Below are 27,007 nucleotides of genomic sequence, written 5' to 3' on the forward strand. Positions count from 1 at the left end.
TCCCTCCTTTTTACACCTGACCAAGGCAGATGCATGTGCAACATTTCCCTTCTTTTAACACCTGACCAAGGCGGATGCATGTGCAACTTTTCCCTCCTTTTTATAACTGACCAAAGCATGGGCAACATTTCCCTTCTTTTTACACCTGACTAAAACATGTGCAACATTTCCCTCCTTTTCACACCTGACCAAGGCAGATGCATGCGCAACATTTCCCTCCTTTTTACACCTGACCAAGGCAGAGGCATGTGCAACATTTCCCTGCTTTGTACACCTGAACAAGGCAAATGCACGTGCAACATTTCCCTGCTTTTCACACCTGACCAAGGTGGATGCATGTGCAAAGTTTCCCTCCTTTTTACACCTGACCAAGGCAGATGCATGTGCAACATTTCCCTGCTTTTTACAACTGACCAAGGCAGATGCATGTGCAGCATTTCCCTGCTTTTTACAACTGACCAAGGCAGATGCATGTGCAAAATTTCCCTCCTTTTTACACCTGACCAAGGCGGATGCATGTGCAGCTCTTCCCTCCTTTTTACACCTGACCAAGGCGGATGTATGTGCAACATTTCCCTGCTTTTTACAACTGACCAAGGCAGATGCATGTGCAACATTTCCCTCCTTTTTACACCTGACCAAAGCAGATGCATGTGCAACATTTCCCTCCTTTTTATAACTGACCAAAGCAGATGCATGTGCAACATTTCCCTCCTTTTTATAACTGACCAAAGCAGATGCATGGGCAACATTTCCCTCCTTTTTATAACTGACCAAAGCATGTGCAACATTTCCCTCCTTTTTTACACCTGACCAAGGCAGATGCATGGGCAACATTTCCCTCCTTTTTATACCTGACCAAAGCATGGGCAACATTTCCCTTCTTTTTACACCTGACCAAAACATGTGCAAAATTTCCCTCCTTTTCACACCTGACCAAGGCAGGGGCATGTGCAACATTTTCCTCCTTTTTACACCTGACCAAGGCAGGGGCATGTGCAACATTTCCCTGCTTTCTACACCTGAACAAGGCAAATGCACGTGCAACATTTCCCTGCTTTTTTACACCTGATCAAGGCAGAAGCATGTGGAACATTTCCCTCCTTTTTACACCTGACCAAGGCGGATGCATGTGCAGCATTTCCCTCCTTTTCACACCTGACCAAGGCAGATGCATGTGCAAAATTTCCCTGCTTTTCACACCTGACCAAGGCAGATGCATGTGCAACATTTCCCTGCTTTTCACACCTGACCAAGGCAGATGCATGTGCAACATTTCCCTCCTTTTTACAACTGACTAAGGCAGATGCATGTGCAACATTTCCCTCCTTTTTACACCTGAACAAGGCAGATGCACGTGCAACATTTCCCTGCTTTTCACACCTGACCAAGGCGGATGCATGTGCAAAGTTTCCCTCCTTTTTACACCTGACCAATGCAGAGGCATGTGCAACATTTCCCTCCTTTTTACACCTGACCAAGGCAGATGCATGTGCAACATTACCCTGCTTTCTACACCTGAACAAGGCAGATGCATGTGCAACATTTCCCTGCTTTTTACACCTGACCAAGGCAGAGGCATGTGCAACGTTTCCCTGCTTTCTACACCTGAACAAGGCAGATGCATGTCTAACATTTCCCTCCTTTTTACACCTGACCAAGGCAGATGCATGTGCAGCATTTCCCTCCTTTTTACACCTGACCAAGGCAGATGCATGTGCAACATTTCCCTTCTTTTAACACCTGACCAAGGCGGATGCATGTGCAACTTTTCCCTCCTTTTTATAACTGACCAAAGCATGGGCAACATTTCCCTTCTTTTTACACCTGACTAAAACATGTGCAACATTTCCCTCCTTTTCACACCTGACCAAGGCAGATGCATGCGCAACATTTCCCTCCTTTTTACACCTGACCAAGGCAGAGGCATGTGCAACATTTCCCTGCTTTGTACACCTGAACAAGGCAAATGCACGTGCAACATTTCCCTGCTTTTCACACCTGACCAAGGTGGATGCATGTGCAAAGTTTCCCTCCTTTTTACACCTGACCAAGGCAGATGCATGTGCAACATTTCCCTGCTTTCTACACCTGAACAAGGCAGATGCATGTGCAACATTTCCCTGCTTTTCACACCTGAACAAGGCAGAGGCATGTGCAACATTTCCCTCCTTTTTACACCTGAACAAGGCAGATGCACGTGCAACATTTCCCTGCTTTTCACACCTGACCAAGGCGGATGCATGTGCAAAGTTTCCCTCCTTTTTACACCTGACCAAGGCAAAGGCATGTGCAACATTTCCCTCCTTTTTACACCTGACCAAGGCAGATGCATGTGCAACATTACCCTGCTTTCTACACCTGAACAAGGCAGATGCATGTGCAACATTTCCCTCCTTTTTACACCTGACCAAGGCAGAGGCATGTGCAACGTTTCCCTGCTTTCTACACCTGACCAAGGCAGATGCATGTGCAACATTTCCCTCCTTTTTACACCTGACCAAGGCAGAGGCATGTGCAACGTTTCCCTGCTTTCTACACCTGAACAAGGCAGATGCATGTGCAACATTTCCCTCCTTTTTACACCTGACCAAGGCAGATGCATGTGCAGCATTTCCCTCCTTTTTACACCTGACCAAGGCAGATGCACGTGCAACATTTCCCTCCTTTTTACACCTGACCAAGGCAGAGGCATGTGCAACGTTTCCCTGCTTTCTACACCTGAACAAGGCAGATGCATGTCTAACATTTCCCTCCTTTTTACACCTGACCAAGGCAGATGCATGTGCAGCATTTCCCTCCTTTTTACACCTGACCAAGGCGGATGCATGTGCAACATTTCCCTTCTTTTAACACCTGACCAAGGCGGATGCATGTGCAACTTTTCCCTCCTTTTTACACCTGACCAAGGCAGAGGCATGTGCAACATTTCCCTGCTTTGTACACCTGAACAAGGCAAATGCATGTGCAACATTTCCCTGCTTTTCACACCTGACCAAGGCAGAGGCATGTGCAACGTTTCCCTGCTTTGTACACCTGAACAAGGCAAATGCATGTGCAACATTTCCCTGCTTTTCACACCTGACCAAAACATGTGCAACATTTCCCTTCTTTTTACACCTGACCAAAACATGTGCAACATTTCCCTCCTTTTCACACCTGACCAAGGCAGATGCATGCGCAACATTTCCCTCCTTTTTACACCTGACCAAGGCAGAGGCATGTGCAACATTTCCCTGCTTTGTACACCTGAACAAGGCAAATGCATGTGCAACATTTCCCTGCTTTTCACACCTGACCAAGGCAGAGGCATGTGCAACGTTTCCCTGCTTTCTACACCTGAACAAGGCAGATGCTTGTCTAACATTTCCCTCCTTTTTACACCTGACCAAGGCAGATGCATGTGCAGCATTTCCCTCCTTTTTACACCTGACCAAGGCAGATGCATGTGCAACATTTCCCTTCTTTTAACACCTGACCAAGGCGGATGCATGTGCAACTTTTCCCTCCTTTTTATAACTGACCAAAGCATGGGCAACATTTCCCTTCTTTTTACACCTGACCAAAACATGTGCAACATTTCCCTCCTTTTCACACCTGACCAAGGCAGATGCATGCGCAACATTTCCCTCCTTTTTACACCTGACCAAGGCAGAGGCATGTGCAACATTTCCCTGCTTTGTACACCTGAACAAGGCAAATGCACATGCAACATTTCCCTGCTTTTCACACCTGACCAAGGCGTATGCATGTGCAAAGTGTCCCTCCTTTTTACACCTGACCAAGGCAGATGCATGTGCAACATTTCCCTGCTTTCTACACCTGAACAAGGCAGATGCATGTGCAACATTTCCCTCCTTTTTACACCTGACCAAGGCAGATGCATGGGCAACATTTCCCTGCTTTCTACACCTGAACAAGGCAGATGCACGTGCAGCATTTCCCTCCTTTTTACACCTGACCAAGGCAGATGCATGTGCAACATTTCCCTTCTTTTAACACCTGACCAAGGCGGATGCATGTGCAACATTTCCCTCCTTTTTACACCTGACCAAGTAAGATGCATGTGCAACATTTCCCTTCTTTTAACACCTGACCAAGGCGGATGCATGTGCAACATTTCCCTCCTTTTTACACCTGACCAAGGCAGAGGCATGTGCAACATTTCCCTCCTTTTTACACCTGACCAAGGCAGATGCATGTGCAACATTTCCCTGCTTTCTACACCTGACCAAGGCAGATGCATGTGCAACATTTCCCTCCTTTTTACAGCTGACCAAGGCAGATGCATGTGCAACATTTCCCTGCTTTCTACACCTGACCAAGGTAGATGCATGTGCAACATTTCCCTCCTTTTTACAGCTGACCAAGGCAGATGCATGTGCAACATTTCCCTGCTTTTTACAGCTGACCAAGGCAGATGCATGTGCAACATTTCCCTCCTTTTTACACCTGAACAAGGCAGATGCATGTGCAGCATTTCCCTGTTTTTTTTACACCTGACCAAGGCAGATGCATGTGCAACATTTCCCTGCTTTCTACACCTGACCAAGGCAGATGCATGTGCAACATTTCCCTCATTTTTACACCTGACCAAGGCAGAGGCATGTGCAACATTTCCCTCCTTTTTACACCTGAATAAGGCAGATGCACGTGCAACATTTCCCTGCTTTTCACACCTGACCAAGGCAGATGCATGTGCAAAGTTTCCCTCCTTTTTACACCTGAATAAGGGAGATGCATGTGCAACATTTCCCTTCTTTTAACACCTGACCAAGGCAGAGGCATGTGCAACGTTTCCCTGCTTTCTACACCTGAACAAGGCAGATGCATGTCTAACATTTCCCTCCTTTTTACACCTGACCAAGGCAGATGCATGTGCAGCATTTCCCTCCTTTTTACACCTGACCAAGGCGGATGCATGTGCAACATTTCCCTTCTTTTAACACCTGACCAAGGCGGATGCATGTGCAACTTTTCCCTCCTTTTTACACCTGACCAAGGCAGAGGCATGTGCAACATTTCCCTGCTTTGTACACCTGAACAAGGCAAATGCATGTGCAACATTTCCCTGCTTTTCACACCTGACCAAGGCAGAGGCATGTGCAACGTTTCCCTGCTTTGTACACCTGAACAAGGCAAATGCATGTGCAACATTTCCCTGCTTTTCACACCTGACCAAAACATGTGCAACATTTCCCTTCTTTTTACACCTGACCAAAACATGTGCAACATTTCCCTCCTTTTCACACCTGACCAAGGCAGATGCATGCGCAACATTTCCCTCCTTTTTACACCTGACCAAGGCAGAGGCATGTGCAACATTTCCCTGCTTTGTACACCTGAACAAGGCAAATGCATGTGCAACATTTCCCTGCTTTTCACACCTGACCAAGGCAGAGGCATGTGCAACGTTTCCCTGCTTTCTACACCTGAACAAGGCAGATGCTTGTCTAACATTTCCCTCCTTTTTACACCTGACCAAGGCAGATGCATGTGCAGCATTTCCCTCCTTTTTACACCTGACCAAGGCAGATGCATGTGCAACATTTCCCTTCTTTTAACACCTGACCAAGGCGGATGCATGTGCAACTTTTCCCTCCTTTTTATAACTGACCAAAGCATGGGCAACATTTCCCTTCTTTTTACACCTGACCAAAACATGTGCAACATTTCCCTCCTTTTCACACCTGACCAAGGCAGATGCATGCGCAACATTTCCCTCCTTTTTACACCTGACCAAGGCAGAGGCATGTGCAACATTTCCCTGCTTTGTACACCTGAACAAGGCAAATGCACATGCAACATTTCCCTGCTTTTCACACCTGACCAAGGCGTATGCATGTGCAAAGTGTCCCTCCTTTTTACACCTGACCAAGGCAGATGCATGTGCAACATTTCCCTGCTTTCTACACCTGAACAAGGCAGATGCATGTGCAACATTTCCCTCCTTTTTACACCTGACCAAGGCAGATGCATGGGCAACATTTCCCTGCTTTCTACACCTGAACAAGGCAGATGCACGTGCAGCATTTCCCTCCTTTTTACACCTGACCAAGGCAGATGCATGTGCAACATTTCCCTTCTTTTAACACCTGACCAAGGCGGATGCATGTGCAACATTTCCCTCCTTTTTACACCTGACCAAGTAAGATGCATGTGCAACATTTCCCTTCTTTTAACACCTGACCAAGGCGGATGCATGTGCAACATTTCCCTCCTTTTTACACCTGACCAAGGCAGAGGCATGTGCAACATTTCCCTCCTTTTTACACCTGACCAAGGCAGATGCATGTGCAACATTTCCCTGCTTTCTACACCTGACCAAGGCAGATGCATGTGCAACATTTCCCTCCTTTTTACAGCTGACCAAGGCAGATGCATGTGCAACATTTCCCTGCTTTCTACACCTGACCAAGGTAGATGCATGTGCAACATTTCCCTCCTTTTTACAGCTGACCAAGGCAGATGCATGTGCAACATTTCCCTGCTTTTTACAGCTGACCAAGGCAGATGCATGTGCAACATTTCCCTCCTTTTTACACCTGAACAAGGCAGATGCATGTGCAGCATTTCCCTGTTTTTTTTACACCTGACCAAGGCAGATGCATGTGCAACATTTCCCTGCTTTCTACACCTGACCAAGGCAGATGCATGTGCAACATTTCCCTCATTTTTACACCTGACCAAGGCAGAGGCATGTGCAACATTTCCCTCCTTTTTACACCTGAATAAGGCAGATGCACGTGCAACATTTCCCTGCTTTTCACACCTGACCAAGGCAGATGCATGTGCAAAGTTTCCCTCCTTTTTACACCTGAATAAGGGAGATGCATGTGCAACATTTCCCTTCTTTTAACACCTGACCAAGGCAGATGCATGTGCAACATTTCCCTCCTTTCTACACCTGACCAAGGCAGAGGCATGTGCAACATTTCCCTGCTTTTTTTTTGGCAAAAAAACAACAAATCTTGTGTGTCATTGTATCTATTCATGTATCATCTTGTTTATAAACAAACTCTACTGATAAATAAACAAAATGTAACCGACACAAATGGCAACATTCTATCTGGACAATCTTTAGCATCTGGATGTGCCATCCTTGTCTTATCTACCTCCATCCCTCCCTGTCTCTTCCTCCACTCTTTCTCCTCTGTCTGTTTCTCCCTGTTTGTCTGTCTCTCCCCTCCCCCTCTCCTCTCTCCTCTCTTCTCCCATTCCGTATGTTTCTATGTTTCTCCCTCTCCCTGTCTCTACCGCTGCCGCCTCCCCCTATAAACTGCACCAAAGGCTGTCAAACATCACAGCTGCAACATTTCCATGCCCCGGTGTCACAGCGAAACGTAATAAATAAACCCAATTTATCTGATTTCTGTTTTAATGACAGAAAACGCCATTAATCATCGGCTATTTTACGAAACGTAAAAGCGTCGGTTATTCATATTTTATGGCACGTGATCTATTGCAATGGCATAAATAACTAAAAAAAATCCCAATTCCTCTTAGCTTTTAACAAAAACACCGAGGCATAGGATACTTGCCATATACAGCGATATTTGCCACTTCTTGCCTAATATAATTGTTTATGGAGCCTGCAAGGAGGCTCCCCCCGTGTACACGGCATTGCACACCACAAGCCCATCCACTGATATTGCCATTTGAAGCACAGAAAAAGCAAGATTTCAAGAGAACTGAAAATACTGAAATGCTGGGGCTTCTGCATTGTCCTTATGCCCAATGCACAGATGAAAAATGCAAAAAAAACAAGAAAAACAGCAAATAAAATGATTTTCCAGCTCCCTTCTTGCATGTAACACATACTTATTAAATACATGAAGACCTTTGTTCCTTGCAGCGTGACACCATGGAGCATTCACGCCTGTGGACGCAGACTTGACCTTCTTGTATACCCTCATTGTCTAAAATGCAACAGTTGCACTAATTCCGTTTTTTTTGGCCGTGAAGTCATCTGCAGATACAATTTGCCATTTTCATAGCTTACAGGAATAGGAAACGACTGGAGCTTCGCGCCTCTACATTCCCATGCAATCATCAAATGCTAGGACTATTGTAAGGAAAAAAAAAGCTGTAGGAAGTCCGACAACTTCAGCCCTAATAAGAATCATAAAATGAAAAAGCTTCTGTAGAGAAATCCTCTGCAGTGCCCTGGCCTGCTCCTCACTGGGGGCAATGGATTGGCCATCTATTTCTATGCTGCTAGAAAGCTGGTGTCCCCCGTCTGTGCGGCTGCTGACATTGGCCATCTATGTGGACTATTGGCATATGAATTGTATCACCCCCCAATATATAACAGATCACCCCTGTATACAGCGTGTAATAAGCAAAAGGGACGCGGACACAGTCTACATGTGTGTGATCGATGGCCAGACTGCAAGCAAACTCCTCTAGGAAGGCAGATAGTGTGTGTCTAGATGGAGGGATGGAGATAGATAGATAGATAGATAGATAGATAGATAGATAGATAGATAGATAGATAGATAGATAGATAGATAGAAGATAGATAGATAATAGATAGATAATAGATAGATAGATAATAGATAGATAGATAGATAGATAGATAGATAGATAGATAGATAGATAATAGATACATACATAGATAGATAGATAGATAGATAATAGATAGATAGATAATAGATAGATAGATAGATAATAGATAGATAGATAGATAGATAATAGATAGATAGATAATAGATAGATAGATAATAGATAGATAGATAGATAGATAATAGATAGATAGATAATAGATAGATAGATAGATAGATAGATAGATAGATAATAGATAGATAGATAGATAATAGATACATACATAGATAGATAGATAGATAGATAATAGATAGATAGATAATAGATAGATAGATAGATAGATAGATAGATAGATAGATAGATAGATAGATAATAGATAGATAGATAATAGATAGATAGATAATAGATAGATAGATAGATAATAGATAGATAGATAATAGATAGATAGATAGATAGATAGATAATAGATAGATAGATAGATAGATAGATAGATAGATAGATAGATAGATAGATAGATAGATAATAGATAGATAGATAATAGATAGATAGATAGATAGATAGATAGATAGATAGATAATAGATAGATAGATAGATAGATAGATAGATAGATAGATAGATAGATAGATAGATAATAGATAGATAGATAATAGATAGATAGATAATAGATAGATAGATAGATAATAGATAGATAGATAGATAATAGATAGATAGATAGATAATAGATAGATAGATAGATAGATAGATAGATAGATAGATAATAGATAGATAGATAATAGATAGATAGATATGGGATAGATAATAGATAGATAGATAGATAATAGATAGATAGATAATAGATAGATAGATAGATAGATAATAGATAGATAATAGATAGATAGATAGATAGATAGATAGATAGATAGATAGATAATAGATAGATAGATAATAGATAGATAGATAGATAGATAATAGATAGATAGATAGATAATAGATAGATAATAGATACATACATAGATAGATAGATAGATAGATAGATAATAGATAGATAGATAATAGATAGATAGATAGATAGATAATAGATAGATAGATAGATAGATAGATAGATAGATAGATAGATAGATAGATAATAGATAGATAGATAGATAATAGATAGATAGATAGATAGATAATAGATAGATAGATAATAGATAGATAGATAGATAATAGATAGATAGATAGATAATAGATAGATAGATAGATAGATAGATAGATAATAGATAGATAGATAATAGATAGATAGATATGGGATAGATAATAGATAGATAGATAGATAGATAGATAGATAGATAGATAGATAGATAATAGATAGATAGATAGATAATAGATAGATAGATAATAGATAAATAATAGATAGATGATAGATAGATAGATAGATAGTTAGATAATATAGATAATCGATAAATAATAGATAGATGATAGATAGATAGATAGTTAGATAATATAGATAATAGATAAATAGATGATAGATAGATAGATGATAGATAATAGATAGATAGATAGATAGATAGATAGATAGATAGATAGATAGATAGATAGATAGAAGGATAGATAGATAGTTAGATAATATAGATAATAGATAAATAGATGATAGATAGATAGATAATAAGTACATAGATAATAGATAATAGATATAAATAGATAGATAATAGATAGATAACAGCTGATAGATAGATTAGCATATGTATGAGTGTAAATATGTGTATCTTGTGTATCTGTATATGTGTATGCGTGTATATATGTAAATATGTATATGCATGTGTGTAACTGTGTGTATATGTGTAATGTGTGTACATGTGTATGTTGTATATTTCTATATACTGTATATATATATATATGTATGTGTGTATCTGTGTATACAATGAAGCGACTATGTGACTGCCTAACACAAGACTGATACATTTACAGCAGAGCACATTTCACACTATTGGCTCGGATTTTTTTACCACCCATCCTAACGTTATTTGACCCCTAATCCCATCACACTCCCCCACAGGGTAAATAACCCCGACCACAAAAAAAAGCCATATCTAATCTCTTTCCACATCGAATCTCTTTCCATATCTAATCTCTTTCCATATCTAATCTCTTTCCACATCGAATCTCTTTCCACATCTAATCTCTTTCCACATCGAATCTCTTTCCACATCGAATCTCTTTCCATATCTAATCTCTTTCCACATCGAATCTCTTTCCACATCGAATCTCGTTCCACATCGAATCTCGTTCCATATCCAGGTGTTGAATATTCTGCCTTCCCCTCGGATTCACAGACGGTTTCTCCGATCCTCCATGTTACCTTGGAGCAGACGCTGTGGACCTGCAGAAGGGTCGCCGTATGCTGCAAAGGTAAATTTCTGCATAGTCCTTCCTATCCACAAGTCGATATGTTTTCATTAGCGAATCATTCCCGGGGAAGGTTCCGCTTTCGTCTTCCTCCATCCTTCCCTTTGTGTCTTTATTTTCCCCCAGATTTTATTTTTATAAACTTTCCTACATGATAATTGTGCTTGTGACCTGCGTTCGGGGGGGGGGGGTTCATCATTGACTACACCCAGGTTGGCATCAACCAGGTCTATATATTGGGATCTAATGGAACAGATCTGCGGGATCTACTGCAACAACCGTAGAAAAATCCACGATAAATCTCCACATTTCCATGCGGCTTATTTCTCCACTCCATTGGATGGGGGGGATCTGGTCTTGTAGCCGTCACCCCCTTGAACACGTCTGTGAAGCTGCAGGCTACATGACACATATTTCATCCTACAGCTGGAAATAATCTGATCTTTCACACAACATTGCAGAAGCGTCTGATGCATCTGGCCTAACGCATCGCTGCAGACCGCATTCTCTAGGCTATTAGCCTCCAAAGCAACATGGCCAAGGTAATATAGAGTCTGGCAATTAACAAAGCTTTTCTGCAAATCTGCCCCTATCCCTGAGCGTGATGCAAGAGGTGCATGTCATTGCCCAGATGCATCATCATCCTCCTCCATGCCAGCGCTGCCCCGTCCCCAGCACAGTACCTGATCCACACAAGGACTGCAGTCTGGCAGGGCTGGATCCTGTAGCAGTGAGTGCAGGCCCATAGACGGCTCACAATAGGCGATGCTGCTGCCTCCCTGTATCACAGCAATGGAGAATATGCCAGCATCAGGACCAGCACAGGCCACGCCCACCACAGGGCTCCTCGCCCCTGATTGGACGGGGGATTATGGCTGCTCCTTTTCAGCACCAGAGACAGAGGCAGCAGGAGAGAGTGAGGGCTGCGAGGATGGCAGCCATGACTGACAGCCCGGGCGGCCTATGGCAGGGGAGCAGGGGGCTGGGGAGACAGAGCGTGAGGAGGGAGGGAGAGAAGGAAACAGGGAGAAGGTATAAAGATAGAAAAGAGACACAGAAAGGCAAACACAGGCAGCAAGACATCTCCCAGGTCCCCGGCAGCCGGCAGGCAGTCCTGGAGGAGCTGGCAGACATCTCCCTGCCCAGCGCTGTCTATAGGCACAGTGCTCTCTGCTGAGGGCTCCACTTGGATGCACACTGTATGCCGTGTGTGTATATGTGTGTGTGTGTGTATATGTGTGTGTGTATCTGTGTACATGTGTGTATCTTGTCTGTGTGTGTGTGTATATGTGTGCTTCTGTGTGTGTGTATCTGTGTGGGTGCATCTGTGTGTATCTGTGTATATGTGTGTGTGTATATATGTGTGTGCTTCTGTGTGTGTGTATCTGTGTACATGTGTGTATCTTGTGTGTGTGTGTATATGTGTGTATATGTGTGTTTCTGTGTGTGTGTATCTGTGTGTGTATATGTGTGCTTCTGTGTGTGTATCTGTGTGTATGTGTGTGTGTATATGTGTGTGCTTCTGTGTGTGTGTATCTGTGTACATGTGTGTATCTTGTGTGTGTGTGTATATGTGTGTATATGTGTGTTTCTGTGTGTGTGTATATGTGTGTATATGTGTGTTTCTGTGTGTGTGTATATGTGTGTATATGTGTGTTTCTGTGTGTGTGTATCTGTGTGTGTATATGTGTGCTTCTGTGTGTGTATCTGTGTGTATGTGTGTGTGTATATGTGTGTGCTTCTGTGTGTGTGTATCTGTGTGGGTGCATCTGTGTGTATCTGTGTATATGTGTGTGTGTGTATATGTGTGTGTGTATATATGTGTGTGCTTCTGTGTGTGTGTATCTGTGTACATGTGTGTATCTTGTGTGTGTGTATATGTGTGCTTCTGTGTGTGTATCTGTGTGGGTGCATCTGTGTGTATCTGTGTATATGTGTGTGTGTGTATATGTGTGTGTGTATATATGTGTGTGCTTCTGTGTGTGTGTATCTGTGTACATGTGTGTATCTTGTGTGTGTGTATATGTGTGCTTCTGTGTGTGTATCTGTGTGGGTGCATCTGTGTGTATCTGTGTATATGTGTGTGTGTGTATATGTGTGTGTGTATATATGTGTGTGCTTCTGTGTGTGTGTATCTGTGTACATGTGTGTATCTTGTGTGTGTGTATATGTGTGCTTCTGTGTGTGTATATGTGTGGGTGCATCTGTGTGTATCTGTGTGTATGTGTGTGTATATGTGTGTATATGTGTATATGTGTGTGTGCTTCTGTGTGTGTGTGTATATGTGTATGTGTATATATGTGTGTGCTTCTGTGTGTGTGTATATGTGTATGTGTATATATGTGTGTGCTTCTGTATGTGTATATATGTGTGTGCTTCTGTGTGTGTGTATATGTGTATGTGTATATATGTGTGTGCTTCTGTGTGTGTGTATATGTGTGGGTGCATCTGTGTGTATCTGTGTATATGTATATATGTGTGTGTATATATGTGTGTGTATCTGTGTGTATGTGTGTGTGTATCTGTGTGTATATGTGTATGTGTATATGTGTATGTGTATATATGTGTGTGCTTCTGTGTGTGTATATGTGTGTGTATATGTGTGCTTCTGTGTGTGTGTATATGTGTGTGTATATGTGTGCTTCTGTGTGTGTGTATATGTGTATATATGTGTGTGCTTCTGTGTGTGTGTATATGTGTGTATCTGTGTATATGTGTGTATCTATGTGTGTACGTGTGTTTCTCTGATATCTGTGTTTATCTATGTGTGTATATATGTGTGTGTATCTGTGTGTGTGTATGTGTATATGTGTGTATCTATGTGTGTATGTGTGTTTCTCTGTGATATCTGTGTGTATCTATGTGTGTATATGTGTGTGTGTGTATCTGTGTGTGTATGTGTATGTGTGTGTATCTGTGTGTGTATGTGTATATGTGTGTATCTGTGTGTGTATGTGTATATGTGTGTATCTGTGTGTGTATGTGTATATGTGTGTATCTGTGTGTGTATCTATGTGTATGTGTGTGTATCTGTGTGTGTATCTGTGTATCTATGTGTGCATGTGTGTTTCTCTGTGATATCTGTGTGTGTATCTATGTGTGTATATATGTGTGTGTGTATCTGTGTGTATGTGTATATGTGTGTATCTGTGTGTATGTGTGTTTCTCTGTGATATCTGTGTATATGTGTCTATCTATGTGTGTATATATTTGTGTGTATATGTGTGTATGTATCTGTGTGTGTGTATATGCGTGTGTATATATATGTGTGCTTCTGTGTGTGTGTATATATGTGTATATGTGTGTATGTGTGTGTATGTGTGTATCTGTGTGTGTATATGTCTGTGTGTATGTGTGTGCTTATGTGTGTGTATATGTGTTTATGTGTGTATCTATGTGTGTTTCTCTGTGATATCTGTGTATATGTATGTATCTGTGTGTATATGTGTGTGTATCTGTGTGTGTATATGTGTGTATGTGTGTATATGTGTGTATCTGTGTGTATGTGTGTGTATATATGTGTGTGCTTCTGTTTGTGTGTATATGTGTGTATCTATGTGTGTATCTGTGTGTATGTGTGTTTATCTGTGATATCTGTGTATATGTGTGTATCTATGTGTGTATGTGTGTGTATCTGTGTGTATGTGTGTGTATATACAGTGGGGCAAAAAAGTATTTAGTCAGTCAGCAATAGTGCAAGTTCCACCACTTAAAAAGATGAGAGGCGTCTGTAATTTACATCATAGGTAGACCTCAACTATGGGAGACAAACTGAGAAAAAAAAATCCAGAAAATCACATTGTCTGTTTTTTTAACATTTTATTTGCATATTATGGTGGAAAATAAGTATTTGGTCAGAAACAAAATTTCATCTCAATAATTTGTAATATATCCTTTGTTGGCAATGACAGAGGTCAAACGTTTTCTGTAAGTCTTCACAAGGTTGCCACACACTGTTTTGGTATGTTGGCCCATTCCTCCATGCAGATCTCCTCTAGAGCAGTGATGTTTTTGGCTTTTCGCTTGGCAACACAGACTTTCAACTCCCTCCAAAGGTTTTCTATAGGGTTGAGATCTGGAGACTGGCTAGGCCACTCCAGGACCTTGAAATGCTTCTTACGAAGCCACTCCTTCGTTGCCCTGGCAGTGTGCTTTGGATCATTGTCATGTTGAAAGACCCAGCCACGTTTCATCTTCAATGCCCTTGCTGATGGAAGGAGGTTTGCACTCAAAATCTCACGATACATGGCCCCATTCATTTTTTCATGTACCCGGATCAGTCGTCCTGGCCCCTTTGCAGAGAAACAGCCCCAAAGCATGATGTTTCCACCACCATGCTTTACAGAAGGTATGGTGTTTGATGGATGCAACTCAGTATTCTTTTTCCTCCAAACACGACAAGTTGTGTTTCTACCAAACAGTTCCAGTTTGGTTTCATCAGACCATAGGACATTCTCCCAAAACTCCTCTGGATCATCCAAATGCTGTCTAGCAAACTTCAGACGGGCCCGGACATGTACTGGCTTAAGCAGTGGGACACGTCTGGCACAGCAGGATCTGAGTCCATGGTGGCGTAGTGTGTTACTTATGGTAGGCCTTGTTACATTGGTCCCAGCTCTCTGCAGTTCATTCACTAGGTCCCCCCGCGTGGTTCTGGGATTTTTGCTCACCGTTCTTGTGATCATTCTGACCCCACGGGGTGGGATTTTGCGTGGAGCCCCAGATCGAGGGAGATTATCAGTGGTCTTGTATGTCTTCCATTTTCTAATTATTGCTCCCACTGTTGATTTCTTCACTCCAAGCTGGTTGGCTATTGCAGATTCAGTCTTCCCAGCCTGGTGCAGGGCTACAATTTTGTTTCTGGTGTCCTTTGACAGCTCTTTGGTCTTCACCATAGTGGAGTTTGGAGTCAGACTGTTTGAGAGTGTGCACAGGTGTCTTTTTATACTGATAACAAGTTTAAACAGGTGCCATTACTACAGGTAATGAGTGGAGGAAAGAGGAGACTCTTAAAGAAGAAGTTACAGGTCTGTGAGAGCCAGAAATCTTGATTGTTTGTTTCTGACCAAATACTTATATTCCACCATAATATGCAAAAAAAATGATAAAAAAACAGACAATGTGATTTTCTGGATTTTTTTTTCCCAGTTTGTCTCCCATAGTTGAGGTCTACCTATGATGTAAATTACAGACGCCTCTCATCTTTTTAAGTGGTGGAACTTGCACTATTGCTGACTGACTAAATACTTTTTTGCCCCACTGTATGTGTGTGCTTCTGTTTGTGTGTATATGTGTGTATATGTATGTGTATGTGTATGTGTGTGTATATGTGTATATGTGTGTGTATCTGTTTGTGTGCATGTGTGTCTATCTCTGTATCTGTGTGTGTATATGTGTGTATTATTATTATTATTTATTTATTTATATAGCACCATTGGTTCCATGGTGCTGTACATGAGAAGGGGTTACATACAAGTTACAAATATCACTTACAGTAAACTAACAATGACAGACTGATACAGAGGGGCGAGGACCCTGCCCTTGCGGGCTTACATTCTACAGGATGGTGGGGATGGAGACAGTAGGTTGAGGGTTGTAGGAGCTCCGGTGTTGGTGAGGCGGTAGCTCCGGTGTTGGTGAGGCGGTAGCTCCGGTGTTGGTGAGGCGGTAGCTCCGGTAGTGGTGAGGAGGCAGCGAGGTCAGTGCAGGCTGTAGGCTTTCCTGAAGAGGTGGTTTTCAGGTTCCGTCTGAAGGATCCGAATGTGGTTGATAGTCGGACGTGTTGGGGCAGAGAGTTCCAGAGGATGGGGGATATTCGGGAGAAGTTTTGGAGGCTGTTGGATGAGGAGCGAATAAGTGTGGAGGAGAGAAGGAGGTCTTGGGAGGACCGGAGATTACATGAGAGAAGATATCGGGAGATTAGTTCAGAGATATATGGAGGAGACAGGTTGTGGATGGCTTTGTAGGTCAGTATTAGTAATTTGAACTGGATACGCTGAGGGAAAGGGAGCCAGTGAAGAGATTTGCAGAGGGGGGAAGCGGAGGAGTAGCAAGGAGAGAGATGAATTAGTCGGGCAGCAGAGTTAAGGATGGACTGGAGAGGTGCAAGGGTGTTAGCAGGGAGGCCGCAGAAAATGATGTTGCAGTAGGCAAGGCGGGAGATGATGAGGGCATGCACAAGCATTTTAGTAGATTGACGGTTGAGGAAAGGACGGATTCTGGAGATATTTTTGAGCTGGAGGCGACAGGAGGTGGAAAGAGCTTGGATGTGCGGTTTGAAGGACAGGGCAGAGTCCATGGTTACTCCGAGGCAGCGGACTTCCGGTACGGGGGAAAGCATGATGTCATTGATTGCGATAGATAGGTCAGGTAAGGAAGATCTATGGAGGAGGAAAGATGATGAGTTCAGATTTGTCCACATTGAGTTTGAGGAAGCGAGAGGAGAAGAAGAAGGATATGGCTGATAGGCACTCTGGGATTCTGGACAGCAGAGCGGTGACGTCTGGGCCAGAGAGGTAGATCTGAGTGTCATTAGCATAGAGGTGGTACTGGAATCAATGGGACTTTATGAGTTGTCCCAGGCCGAGTGTATAGATTGAGAAGAGTAGGGGTCCTAGAACAGAGCCTTGGGGGACTCCGACAGAGAGAGAGGGTGGGATGAGGAGGTAGTGTGGGAGTGGGAGACGCTGAATGTGCAGTTGGAAAGGTATGAGGAGATCCAGTGTGTATATGTGTATATGTGTGTATGTGTCTTTCTGTGTGTGTGTGTATCTGTGTGTGTGTATCTGTATACAGTACAGACCAAAAGAATGGACACCTTCTCATTTAAAGATTTTTCTGTATTTTCATGACTATGAAAATTGTGCATTCACACTGAAGGCATCAAATCTATGAATTAACACATGTGGAATTATATACTTAACAAAAAAGTGTGAAACAACTGAAAATATGTCTTATATTCTAGGTTCTTCAAAGTAGCCACCTTTTGCTTTGATGACTGCTTTGCACACTCTTGGCATTCTCTTGATGAGCTTCAAGAGGTAGTCACCGGGAATGGTTTTCACTTCACAGGTGTGCCCTGTCAGGTTTAATAAGTGGGATTTCTTGCCTTATAAATGGGGTTGGGACCATCAGTTGTGTTGTGCAGAAGTCTGGTGGATACACAGCTGATAGTCCTACTGAATAGACTGTTAGAATTTGTATTATGGCAAGAAAAAAGCAGCTAAGTAAAGAAAAATAAGTGGCCATCAGAAATGAAGGTCAGTCAGTCCAAAAAATTGGGAAAACTTTGAAAGTATCCCCAAGTGCAGTGGCAAAAACCATCAAGTGCTACAAAGAAACTGGCTCACATGAGGACCGCCCCAGGAAAGGAAGACCAAGAGTCACCTCTGCTTCTGAGGATAAGTTTATCCGAGTCACCAGCCTCAGAAATCGCAGTTTAACAGCAGCTCAGATTAGAGACCAGGTCAATGCCACACAGAGTTCTAGCAGCAGACACATCTCTACAACAACTGTTAAGAGGAGACTTTGTGCAGCAGGCCTTCATGGTAAAATAGCTGCTAGGAAACCACTGCTAAGGAAAGGTAACAAGCAGAAGAGACTTGTTTGGGCTAAAGAACACAAGGAATGGACATTAGACCAGTGGAAATCTGTGCTCTGGTCTGATAACTCCAATTTTGAGATCTTTGGTTCCAACCACCGTGTCTTTGTGCGACGCAGAAAAGGTGAACGGATGGACTCTACATGCCTGGTTCCCACCATGAAGCATGGAGGAGGAGGTGTGATGGTGTGGGGGTGCTTTGCTGGCGACACTGTTGGGGATTTATTCAAAATTGAAGGCATACTGAACCAGCATGGCTACCACAGCATCTTGCAGCGGCATGCTATTCCATCCGGTTTGCGTTTAGTTGGACCATCATTTATTTTTTAACAGGACAATGACCCCAAACACACCTCCAGGCTGTGTAAGAGCTATTTGACCAAAAAGGAGAGTGATGGGGTGCTACACCAGATGACCTGGCCTCCACAGTCACCAGACCTGAACCCAATCGAGATGGTTTGGGGTGAGCTGGACCGCAGAACGAAGGCAAAAGGGCCAACAAGTGCTAAGAATCTCTGGGAACTCCTTCAAGATTGTTGGAAGACCATTCCCGGTGACTACCTCTTGAAGCTCATCAAGAGAATGCCAAGAGTGTGCAACGCAGTCATCAAAGCTAAAGGTGGCTACTTTGAAGAACCTAGAATATAAGGCATATTTTCAGTTATTTCACACTGTTTTGTTAAGTATATAATTCCACATGTGTTAATTCATAGCTTTGATGCCTTCAGTGTGAATGTACAATATTCATAGTCATGAAAATACAGAAAGATCTTTAAATGAGAAGGTGTGTCCAAACTTTTGGTCTGTACTGTATATGTGTATCTGTGTGTGTATCTGTGTATATATGTGTGTGTGTGTGTATCTGTATGTATGTGCATCTCTAAATGTGTGTGTATCTGTGTGTGTGTGAATCTGTATGTGTGTATCTGTGTTTGTATGTGTGTATGACTATCTGTGTGCATGTGTGAATCTGTGTGGGTGTATTTCTGTATGTCTGTGTGGTTCCCTTTCCCACACAGGCTTGTAGTCTGCCATTCTGTGCATATCAGGCCCCTTCTCTTGTTCATTATTTCTCTTTCTTCAGCCTTCCTCCTTTCTTTCTCATTCCTCTCTCCATCGTTTCCCTTCACTCCCTTCTTCCCAGTTTTCCTCTTCCCTCCCTTCTTTATTTTCTTTTTCTGCTTTCTTTCCTCTCCATCTTCCCATCTTCCTCTTTCCTCTCTTTGGCTCCTTTTTTCTCTCTTTCTTCCTGTCTTCCTCTTTTCTCTCCCTCTAACATGTCTTCCTCCTTACTTTCTCTTATTTCCCTCTTCCCTGTCTTCTTCTTCTCTCCTCCTCTCTTCCTGCTTTCTTTTCTCTACTTTTTCCCTATTTTCTTCTTTCCTCCTCTCTCCCTCATTTATTTTCTTTCCTTCTTCCCTATCTTCTTCTTTCCTCCTCTTCCTCCCTTTGCTCCTTTTTTCTCTCCTTCTTCCTGTCATCCTCTTTGCTCCTCCTTTCCTCTCCTCTTTTTTCTCTCCCTCTAGCATGTCTTCCTCCTTACTTTCTTTTTTCCCTCTTTTTCCTCCCTCATCCTTTCTTTTCTCTCCCTCTTCCCTGACTTCCTCTTTCCTCCTCTCTCCCTCCTTCCTTTTCTCTACCTCTTCCCTGTCTTCCTCTTTCCTCCTCTCTCCCTCCATTCTTCTCCTCTCCTCCTCCTCCTTCTCTGTCTTCCTCTTTTCTTCTCCTCTCTCTTTTATTTTCTCTCCCTCTTCCCTGTCTTCCTCTTTCCTCCTCTCTCCCTCCTTTCTTATCTCTCCTTCTTCCCTGTCTTCCTCCTCTCTCCCTCCTTTCTTACCTCTCCCTCTTTTCTTTCTTTCTCTTTCCTCCTCTCTCCCTCCTTTCTTACCTCTCCCTCTTCCCTGTCTTTCTCCTTCCTTCTCTCTCCCTCCTTTCTTACCTCTCCCTCTTCCCTGTCTTCCTCCTTCCTCCTCTCTCCCTCCTTTCTTACCTCTCCCTCTTCTCTGTCTTCCTCCTTCCTCCTCTCTCCCTCCTTTCTTACCTCTCCCTCTTCCCTGTCTTTCTCTTTCCTCCTCTCTCCCTCCTTTCTTACCTCTCCCTCTTCCCCGTCTTCCTCTTTCCTCCTCTCTCCCTCCTTTCTTACCTCTCCCTCTTCCCCGTCTTTCTCTTTCCTCCTCTCTCCCTCCTTTCTTACCTCTCCCTCTTCCCCGTCTTTCTCCTTCCTTCTCTCTCCCTCCTTTCTTACCTCTCCCTCTTCCCTGTCTTTCTCCTTCCTTCTCTCTCCCTCCTTTCTTACCTCTCCCTCTTCCCTGTCTTCCTCCTTCCTCCTCTCTCCCTCCTTTCTTACCTCTCCCTCTTCCCCGTCTTCCTCCTTCCTCCTCTCTCCCTCCTTTCTTACCTCTCCCTCTTCTCTGTCTTCCTCCTTCCTCCTCTCTCCCTCCTTTCTTACCTCTCCCTCTTCCCTGTCTTCCTCCTTCCTCCTCTCTCCCTCCTTTCTTAGCTCTCCCTCTTCCCCGTCTTCCTCCTTCCTCCTCTCTCCCTCCTTTCTTATCTCTCCCTCTTCTCTGTCTTCCTCCTTCCTCCTTTCTCCCTCCTTTCTTACCTCTCCCTCTTCCCCGTCTTCCTCTTTCCTCCTCTCTCCCTCCTTTCTTACCTCTCCCTCTTCCCCGTCTTCCTCTTTCCTCCTCTCTCCCTCCTTTCTTATCTCTCCCTCTTCCCTGTCTTCCTCTTTCCTCCTCTCTTCCTCCTTTCTTACCTCTCCCTCTTCTCTGTCTTTCTCTTTCCTCCTCTCTCCCTCCTTTCTTACCTCTCCCTCTTCTCTGTCTTCCTCCTTCCTCCTCTCTCCCTCCTTTCTTACCTCTCCCTCTTCCCTGTCTTCCTCTTTCCTCCTCTCTCCCTCCTTTCTTACCTCTCCCTCTTCTCTGTCTTCCTCCTTCCTCCTCTCTCCCTCCTTTCTTACCTCTCCCTCTTCCCTGTCTTTCTCTTTCCTCCTCTCTCCCTCCTTTCTTACCTCTCCCTCTTCCCTGTCTTTCTCTTTCCTCCTCTCTCCCTCCTTTCTTACCTCTCCCTCTTCCCCGTCTTCCTCCTTCCTCCTCTCTCCCTCCTTTCTTATCTTTCCTTCTTCCCTGTCTTCCTCCTTCCTCCTCTCTCCCTCCTTTCTTATCTCTCCTTCTTCCCTGTCTTCCTCCTTCCTCCTCTCTCCCTCCTTTCTTACCTCTCCCTCTTCTCTGTCTTCCTCTTTCCTCCTCTCTCCCTCCTTTCTTACCTCTCCCTCTTCTCTGTCTTCCTCCTTCCTCCTCTCTCCCTCCTTTCTTACCTCTCCCTCTTCTCTGTCTTCCTCCTTCCTCCTCTCTCCCTCCTTTCTTACCTCTCCCTCTTCTCTGTCTTCCTCCTTCCTCCTCTCTCCCTCCTTTCTTACCTCTCCCTCTTCTCTGTCTTCCTCCTTCCTCCTCTCTCCCTCCTTTCTTACCTCTCCCTCTTCTCTGTCTTTCTCTTTGCTCCTCTCTCCCTCCTTTCTTACCTCTCCCTCTTCCCCGTCTTCCTCTTTCCTCCTCTCTCCCTCCTTTCTTACCTCTCCCTCTTCCCTGTCTTTCTCTTTCCTCCTCTCTCCCTCCTTTCTTACCTCTCCCTCTTCCCCGTCTTCCTCCTTCCTCCTCTCTCCCTCCTTTCTTATCTTTCCTTCTTCCCTGTCTTCCTCCTTCCTCCTCTCTCCCTCCTTTCTTATCTCTCCTTCTTCCCTGTCTTCCTCCTTCCTCCTCTCTCCCTCCTTTCTTACCTCTCCCTCTTCTCTTTCTTCCTCTTTCCTCCTCTCTCCCTCCTTTCTTACCTCTCCCTCTTCTCTGTCTTCCTCCTTCCTCCTCTCTCCCTCCTTTCTTACCTCTCCCTCTTCTCTGTCTTCCTCCTTCCTCCTCTCTCCCTCCTTTCTTACCTCTCCCTCTTCTCTGTCTTCCTCCTTCCTCCTCTCTCCCTCCTTTCTTACCTCTCCCTCTTTTCTGTCTTTCTCTTTCCTCCTCTCTCCCTCCTTTCTTACCTCTCCCTCTTCTCTGTCTTCCTCCTTCCTCCTCTCTCCCTCCTTTCTTACCTCTCCCTCTTTTCTGTCTTTCTCCTTCCTCCTCTCTCCCTCCTTTCTTACCTCTCCCTCTTCCCTGTCTTCCTCCTCTCTCCCTCCTTTCTTACCTCTCCCTCTTCTCTGTCTTTCTCTTTCCTCCTCTTTCCCTCCTTTCTTATCTCTCCTTCTTCCCCGTCTTCCTCTTTCCTCCTCTCTCCCTCCTTTCTTATCTCTCCTTCTTCCCTGTCTTCCTCTTTCCTCCTCTCTCCCTCCTTTCTTATCTCTCCTTCTTCCCTGTCTTCCTCTTTCCTCCTCTCTCCCTCCTTTCTTACCTCTCCCTCTTCTCTGTCTTCCTCCTTCCTCCTCTCTCCCTCCTTTCTTACCTCTCCCTCTTCTCTGTCTTTCTCTTTGCTCCTCTCTCCCTCCTTTCTTACCTCTCCCTCTTCCCCGTCTTCCTCTTTCCTCCTCTCTCCCTCCTTTCTTACCTCTCCCTCTTCCCTGTCTTTCTCTTTCCTCCTCTCTCCCTCCTTTCTTACCTCTCCCTCTTCCCCGTCTTCCTCCTTCCTCCTCTCTCCCTCCTTTCTTATCTTTCCTTCTTCCCTGTCTTCCTCCTTCCTCCTCTCTCCCTCCTTTCTTATCTCTCCTTCTTCCCTGTCTTCCTCCTTCCTCCTCTCTCCCTCCTTTCTTACCTCTCCCTCTTCTCTGTCTTCCTCTTTCCTCCTCTCTCCCTCCTTTCTTACCTCTCCCTCTTCTCTGTCTTCCTCCTTCCTCCTCTCTCCCTCCTTTCTTACCTCTCCATCTTCTCTGTCTTCCTCCTTCCTCCTCTCTCCCTCCTTTCTTACCTCTCCCTCTTCTCTGTCTTCCTCCTTCCTCCTCTCTCCCTCCTTTCTTACCTCTCCCTCTTTTCTGTCTTTCTCTTTCCTCCTCTCTCCCTCCTTTCTTACCTCTCCCTCTTCTCTGTCTTCCTCCTTCCTCCTCTCTCCCTCCTTTCTTACCTCTCCCTCTTTTCTGTCTTTCTCCTTCCTCCTCTCTCCCTCCTTTCTTACCTCTCCCTCTTCCCTGTCTTCCTCCTCTCTCCCTCCTTTCTTACCTCTCCCTCTTCTCTGTCTTTCTCTTTCCTCCTCTTTCCCTCCTTTCTTATCTCTCCTTCTTCCCCGTCTTCCTCTTTCCTCCTCTCTCCCTCCTTTCTTATCTCTCCTTCTTCCCTGTCTTCCTCTTTCCTCCTCTCTCCCTCCTTTCTTACCTCTCCCTCTTCCCTGTCTTCCTCCTTCCTCCTCTCTCCCTCCTTTCTTACCTCTCCCTCTTCTCTGTCTTCCTCCTTCCTCCTCTCTCCCTCCTTTTTTACCTCTCCCTCTTCTCTGTCTTCCTCCTTCCTCCTCTCTCCCTCCTTTCTTACCTCTCCCTCTTCTCTGTCTTCCTCCTTCCTCCTCTCTCCCTCCTTTCTTACCTCTCCCTCTTCCCTGTCTTTCTCTTTCCTCCTCTCTCCCTCCTTTCTTACCTCTCCCTCTTCTCTGTCTTCCTCCTTCCTCCTCTCTCCCTCCTTTCTTACCTCTCCCTCTTTTCTGTCTTTCTCCTTCCTCCTCTCTCCCTCCTTTCTTACCTCTCCCTCTTCTCTGTCTTCCTCCTTCCTCCTCTCTCCCTCCTTTCTTACCTCTCCCTCTTTTCTGTCTTTCTCCTTCCTCCTCTCTCCCTCCTTTCTTACCTCTCCCTCTTCTCTGTCTTCCTCCTTCCTCCTCTCTCCCTCCTTTTTTACCTCTCCCTCTTCTCTGTCTTCCTCCTTCCTCCTCTCTCCCTCCTTTCTTACCTCTCGCTCTTCCCTGTCTTCCTCCTCTCTCCCTCCTTTCTTACCTCTCCCTCTTTTCTGTCTTTCTCCTTCCTCCTCTCTCCCTCCTTTCTTACCTCTCCCTCTTCTCTGTCTTCCTCCTTCCTCCTCTCTCCCTCCTTTTTTACCTCTCCCTCTTTTCTGTCTTTCTCCTTCCTCCTCTCTCCCTCCTTTCTTACCTCTCCCTCTTCTCTGTCTTCCTCCTTCCTCCTCTCTCCCTCCTTTCTTACCTCTCCCTCTTCTCTGTCTTCCTCCTTCCTCCTCTCTCCCTCCTTTTTTACCTCTCCCTCTTCTCTGTCTTCCTCCTTCCTCCTCTCTCCCTCCTTTCTTACCTCTCCCTCTTCTCTGTCTTCCTCCTTCCTCCTCTCTCCCTCCTTTCTTACCTCTCCCTCTTCCCTGTCTTTCTCTTTCCTCCTCTCTCCCTCCTTTCTTACCTCTCCCTCTTCCCTGTCTTCCTCCTTCCTCCTCTCTCCCTCCTTTCTTACCTCTCCCTCTTCTCTGTCTTTCTCTTTCCTCCTCTCTCCCTCCTTTCTTACCTCTCCCTCTTCCCTGTCTTCCTCCTTCCTCCTCTCTCCCTCCTTTCTTACCTCTCCCTCTTCTCTGTCTTCCTCCTTCCTCCTCTCTCCCTCCTTTCTTACTTCTCCCTCTTTTCTGTCTTTCTCTTTCCTCCTCTCTCCCTATCTTTTACTGCATCTGTTCCTTGTTCTCTCTGCCTGGGCCGCTCTCTTCCCCCAAACACTTAGCAATCTGTTCTTTCCTCACACAGAATGCCTCCCATATTGTCACTGTCACAATTACACAGTACATTGAATTCTCACACTGTCACCAAGGCAGCCAGTGTCCCTTGTCCTCCGAGACCCTGTAACCTGTCCCATGACAGATCCAGACACCTGCCAGTAATACTGTAACATCTAGAATAATGTGTGTACCATGAGAAGAGAGCGTGGAGGCTGTGCCAGGAGAACGTGGCAGGAGCGAGGAGAGAGAAAGATATCAGATAGATATGGAATACCATAGATTCATAGAAAAAAAGATATCAGATAGATATGGAATACCATAGATTCATAGAAAAAAAGATATCAGATAGATATGGAATACCATAGATTCATAGAAAAAAAGATATCAGATAGATAGATGGATATAGATAGATCATAGATAAAATCTAGAAATCTATAGATATGTGATAGCCATAACATAGAGAAGAAAGGAAGGAAGGAAGGAAGACGAGCAATAGATCTAAAGATGAGAGATAGAAAGTCAGATGAACCCAAAGACAGAAACAAAATGAGCATATCCCCTACTGTAAGTAAAGAAGGTAATAGTGCACAGAAATAGCACAGAGGACGGAGTAAGCAACAGTTTGAATTTGAAGGTGTGCAACAATCGGGATGGTCCTAACCTCTAGTATTAAAACCTAGAAGAAAGAAGGTAATAAAAAAAGAAAGAAGGAAGGAAAAAAAAAGAAGGAATGGAAGAAAAAAAGGAAGAAAGGAAAAAATAAAGAAAATGAAAGCATTATATATGAGTTACAAAGATAGATATGAGAAAACAAAAAAGCAAGAGAAAAAAGGAAAGGGAGAAAGATTTAAGATACAGTAAATCTATAGATAGATAGATAGATAGATAGATAATAGATAGATAAATAGATAGATATGGGATAGATAGATAATAGATAATAGATAATAGATAGATAGATAGATAGATAATAGATAATAGATAGATAATAGATAGATAATAGATAGATAATAGATAGATAAATAGATAATAGATAGCTAGATAGATAGATAGATAGATAATAGATAGATAATAGATAGATAGATAGATAGATAAATAATAGATAGATAGATAGATAGATAGATAGATAGATAGATAGATAGATAGATAATAGATAAATAGATAGATATGGGATAGATAGATAATAGATAGATAGATAGATAGATAGATAGATAGATAGATAGATAGATAGATAGATAATAGATAGATAAATAGATAGATATGGGATAGATAGATAATAGATAGATAGATAGATAGATAATAGATAATAGATAGATAATAGATAGATAATAGATAGATAGATAATAGATAATAGATAGATAATAGATAGATAAATAGATAATAGATAGCTAGATAGATAGATAGATAGATAGAAAAACAGATGGATAAATAGATAGATAGATAGATAGATAGAAAAACAGATGGATAAATAGATAGATAGATAGATAGATAGATAGATAGATAGATAGAAAAACAGATGGATAAATAGATAGATAGATAGATAGATAGATAGATAGGTAGTTAGAAAAAATGGAACAGCACTAATATTGGATGGGTGCACGGCCTCCCAGCAATCAATCCATACTTGCCAATATATAGCAGTCAAAAAACAGAAGGCAGCACTCCAAAAATTGTTTCAAATAAGGTTGACTTTATTGGGTCCACATGGCGTGGTGACGTTTCGGCTCCAAGCCTTTTTCAAGCCTTGAAAAAGGCTTGGAGCCGAAATGTCGCCATGCCATTTAGACCCAATAAAGTCAACCTTATTTGAAACAATTTTTGGAGTGCTGCCTTCTGTTTTTTGACTGCTAGATAGATAGATAGATAGATAATAGATAATAGAATGAATCATAGAATC

The 27,007-nt window shown here is 43.5% G+C and overlaps 2 protein-coding genes across 35 annotated transcripts in view; both read right to left on the reverse strand.

Annotated features, from left to right (window-relative positions):
• Positions 1-11,798, reverse strand: part of NRXN2 (neurexin 2) — a 724,697-nt gene extending 712,899 nt beyond the window's left edge. For all 34 annotated transcript variants that reach the window (XM_069738695.1, XM_069738707.1, XM_069738688.1 and 31 more), the window contains exon 1: positions 11,589-11,798. The gene's annotated coding sequence lies outside the window, so the exon portion shown is untranslated. The remainder of the gene's footprint in view (positions 1-11,588) is intronic.
• Positions 11,799-19,794: 7,996 nt separating this feature from the next.
• On the reverse strand, positions 19,795-20,184 carry LOC138648593 (uncharacterized). Its single transcript, XM_069738382.1, has one exon. The coding sequence runs from the start codon at positions 20,182-20,184 to the stop codon at positions 19,795-19,797; it is 390 nt and encodes a 129-aa protein (XP_069594483.1).
• Between the last annotated feature and the right edge of the window lie 6,823 nt (positions 20,185-27,007).

The sequence above is a fragment of the Ranitomeya imitator genome, chromosome 9 (assembly GCF_032444005.1).
Source record: "Ranitomeya imitator isolate aRanImi1 chromosome 9, aRanImi1.pri, whole genome shotgun sequence".
Taxonomy (NCBI): Eukaryota; Metazoa; Chordata; class Amphibia; order Anura; family Dendrobatidae; genus Ranitomeya; species Ranitomeya imitator.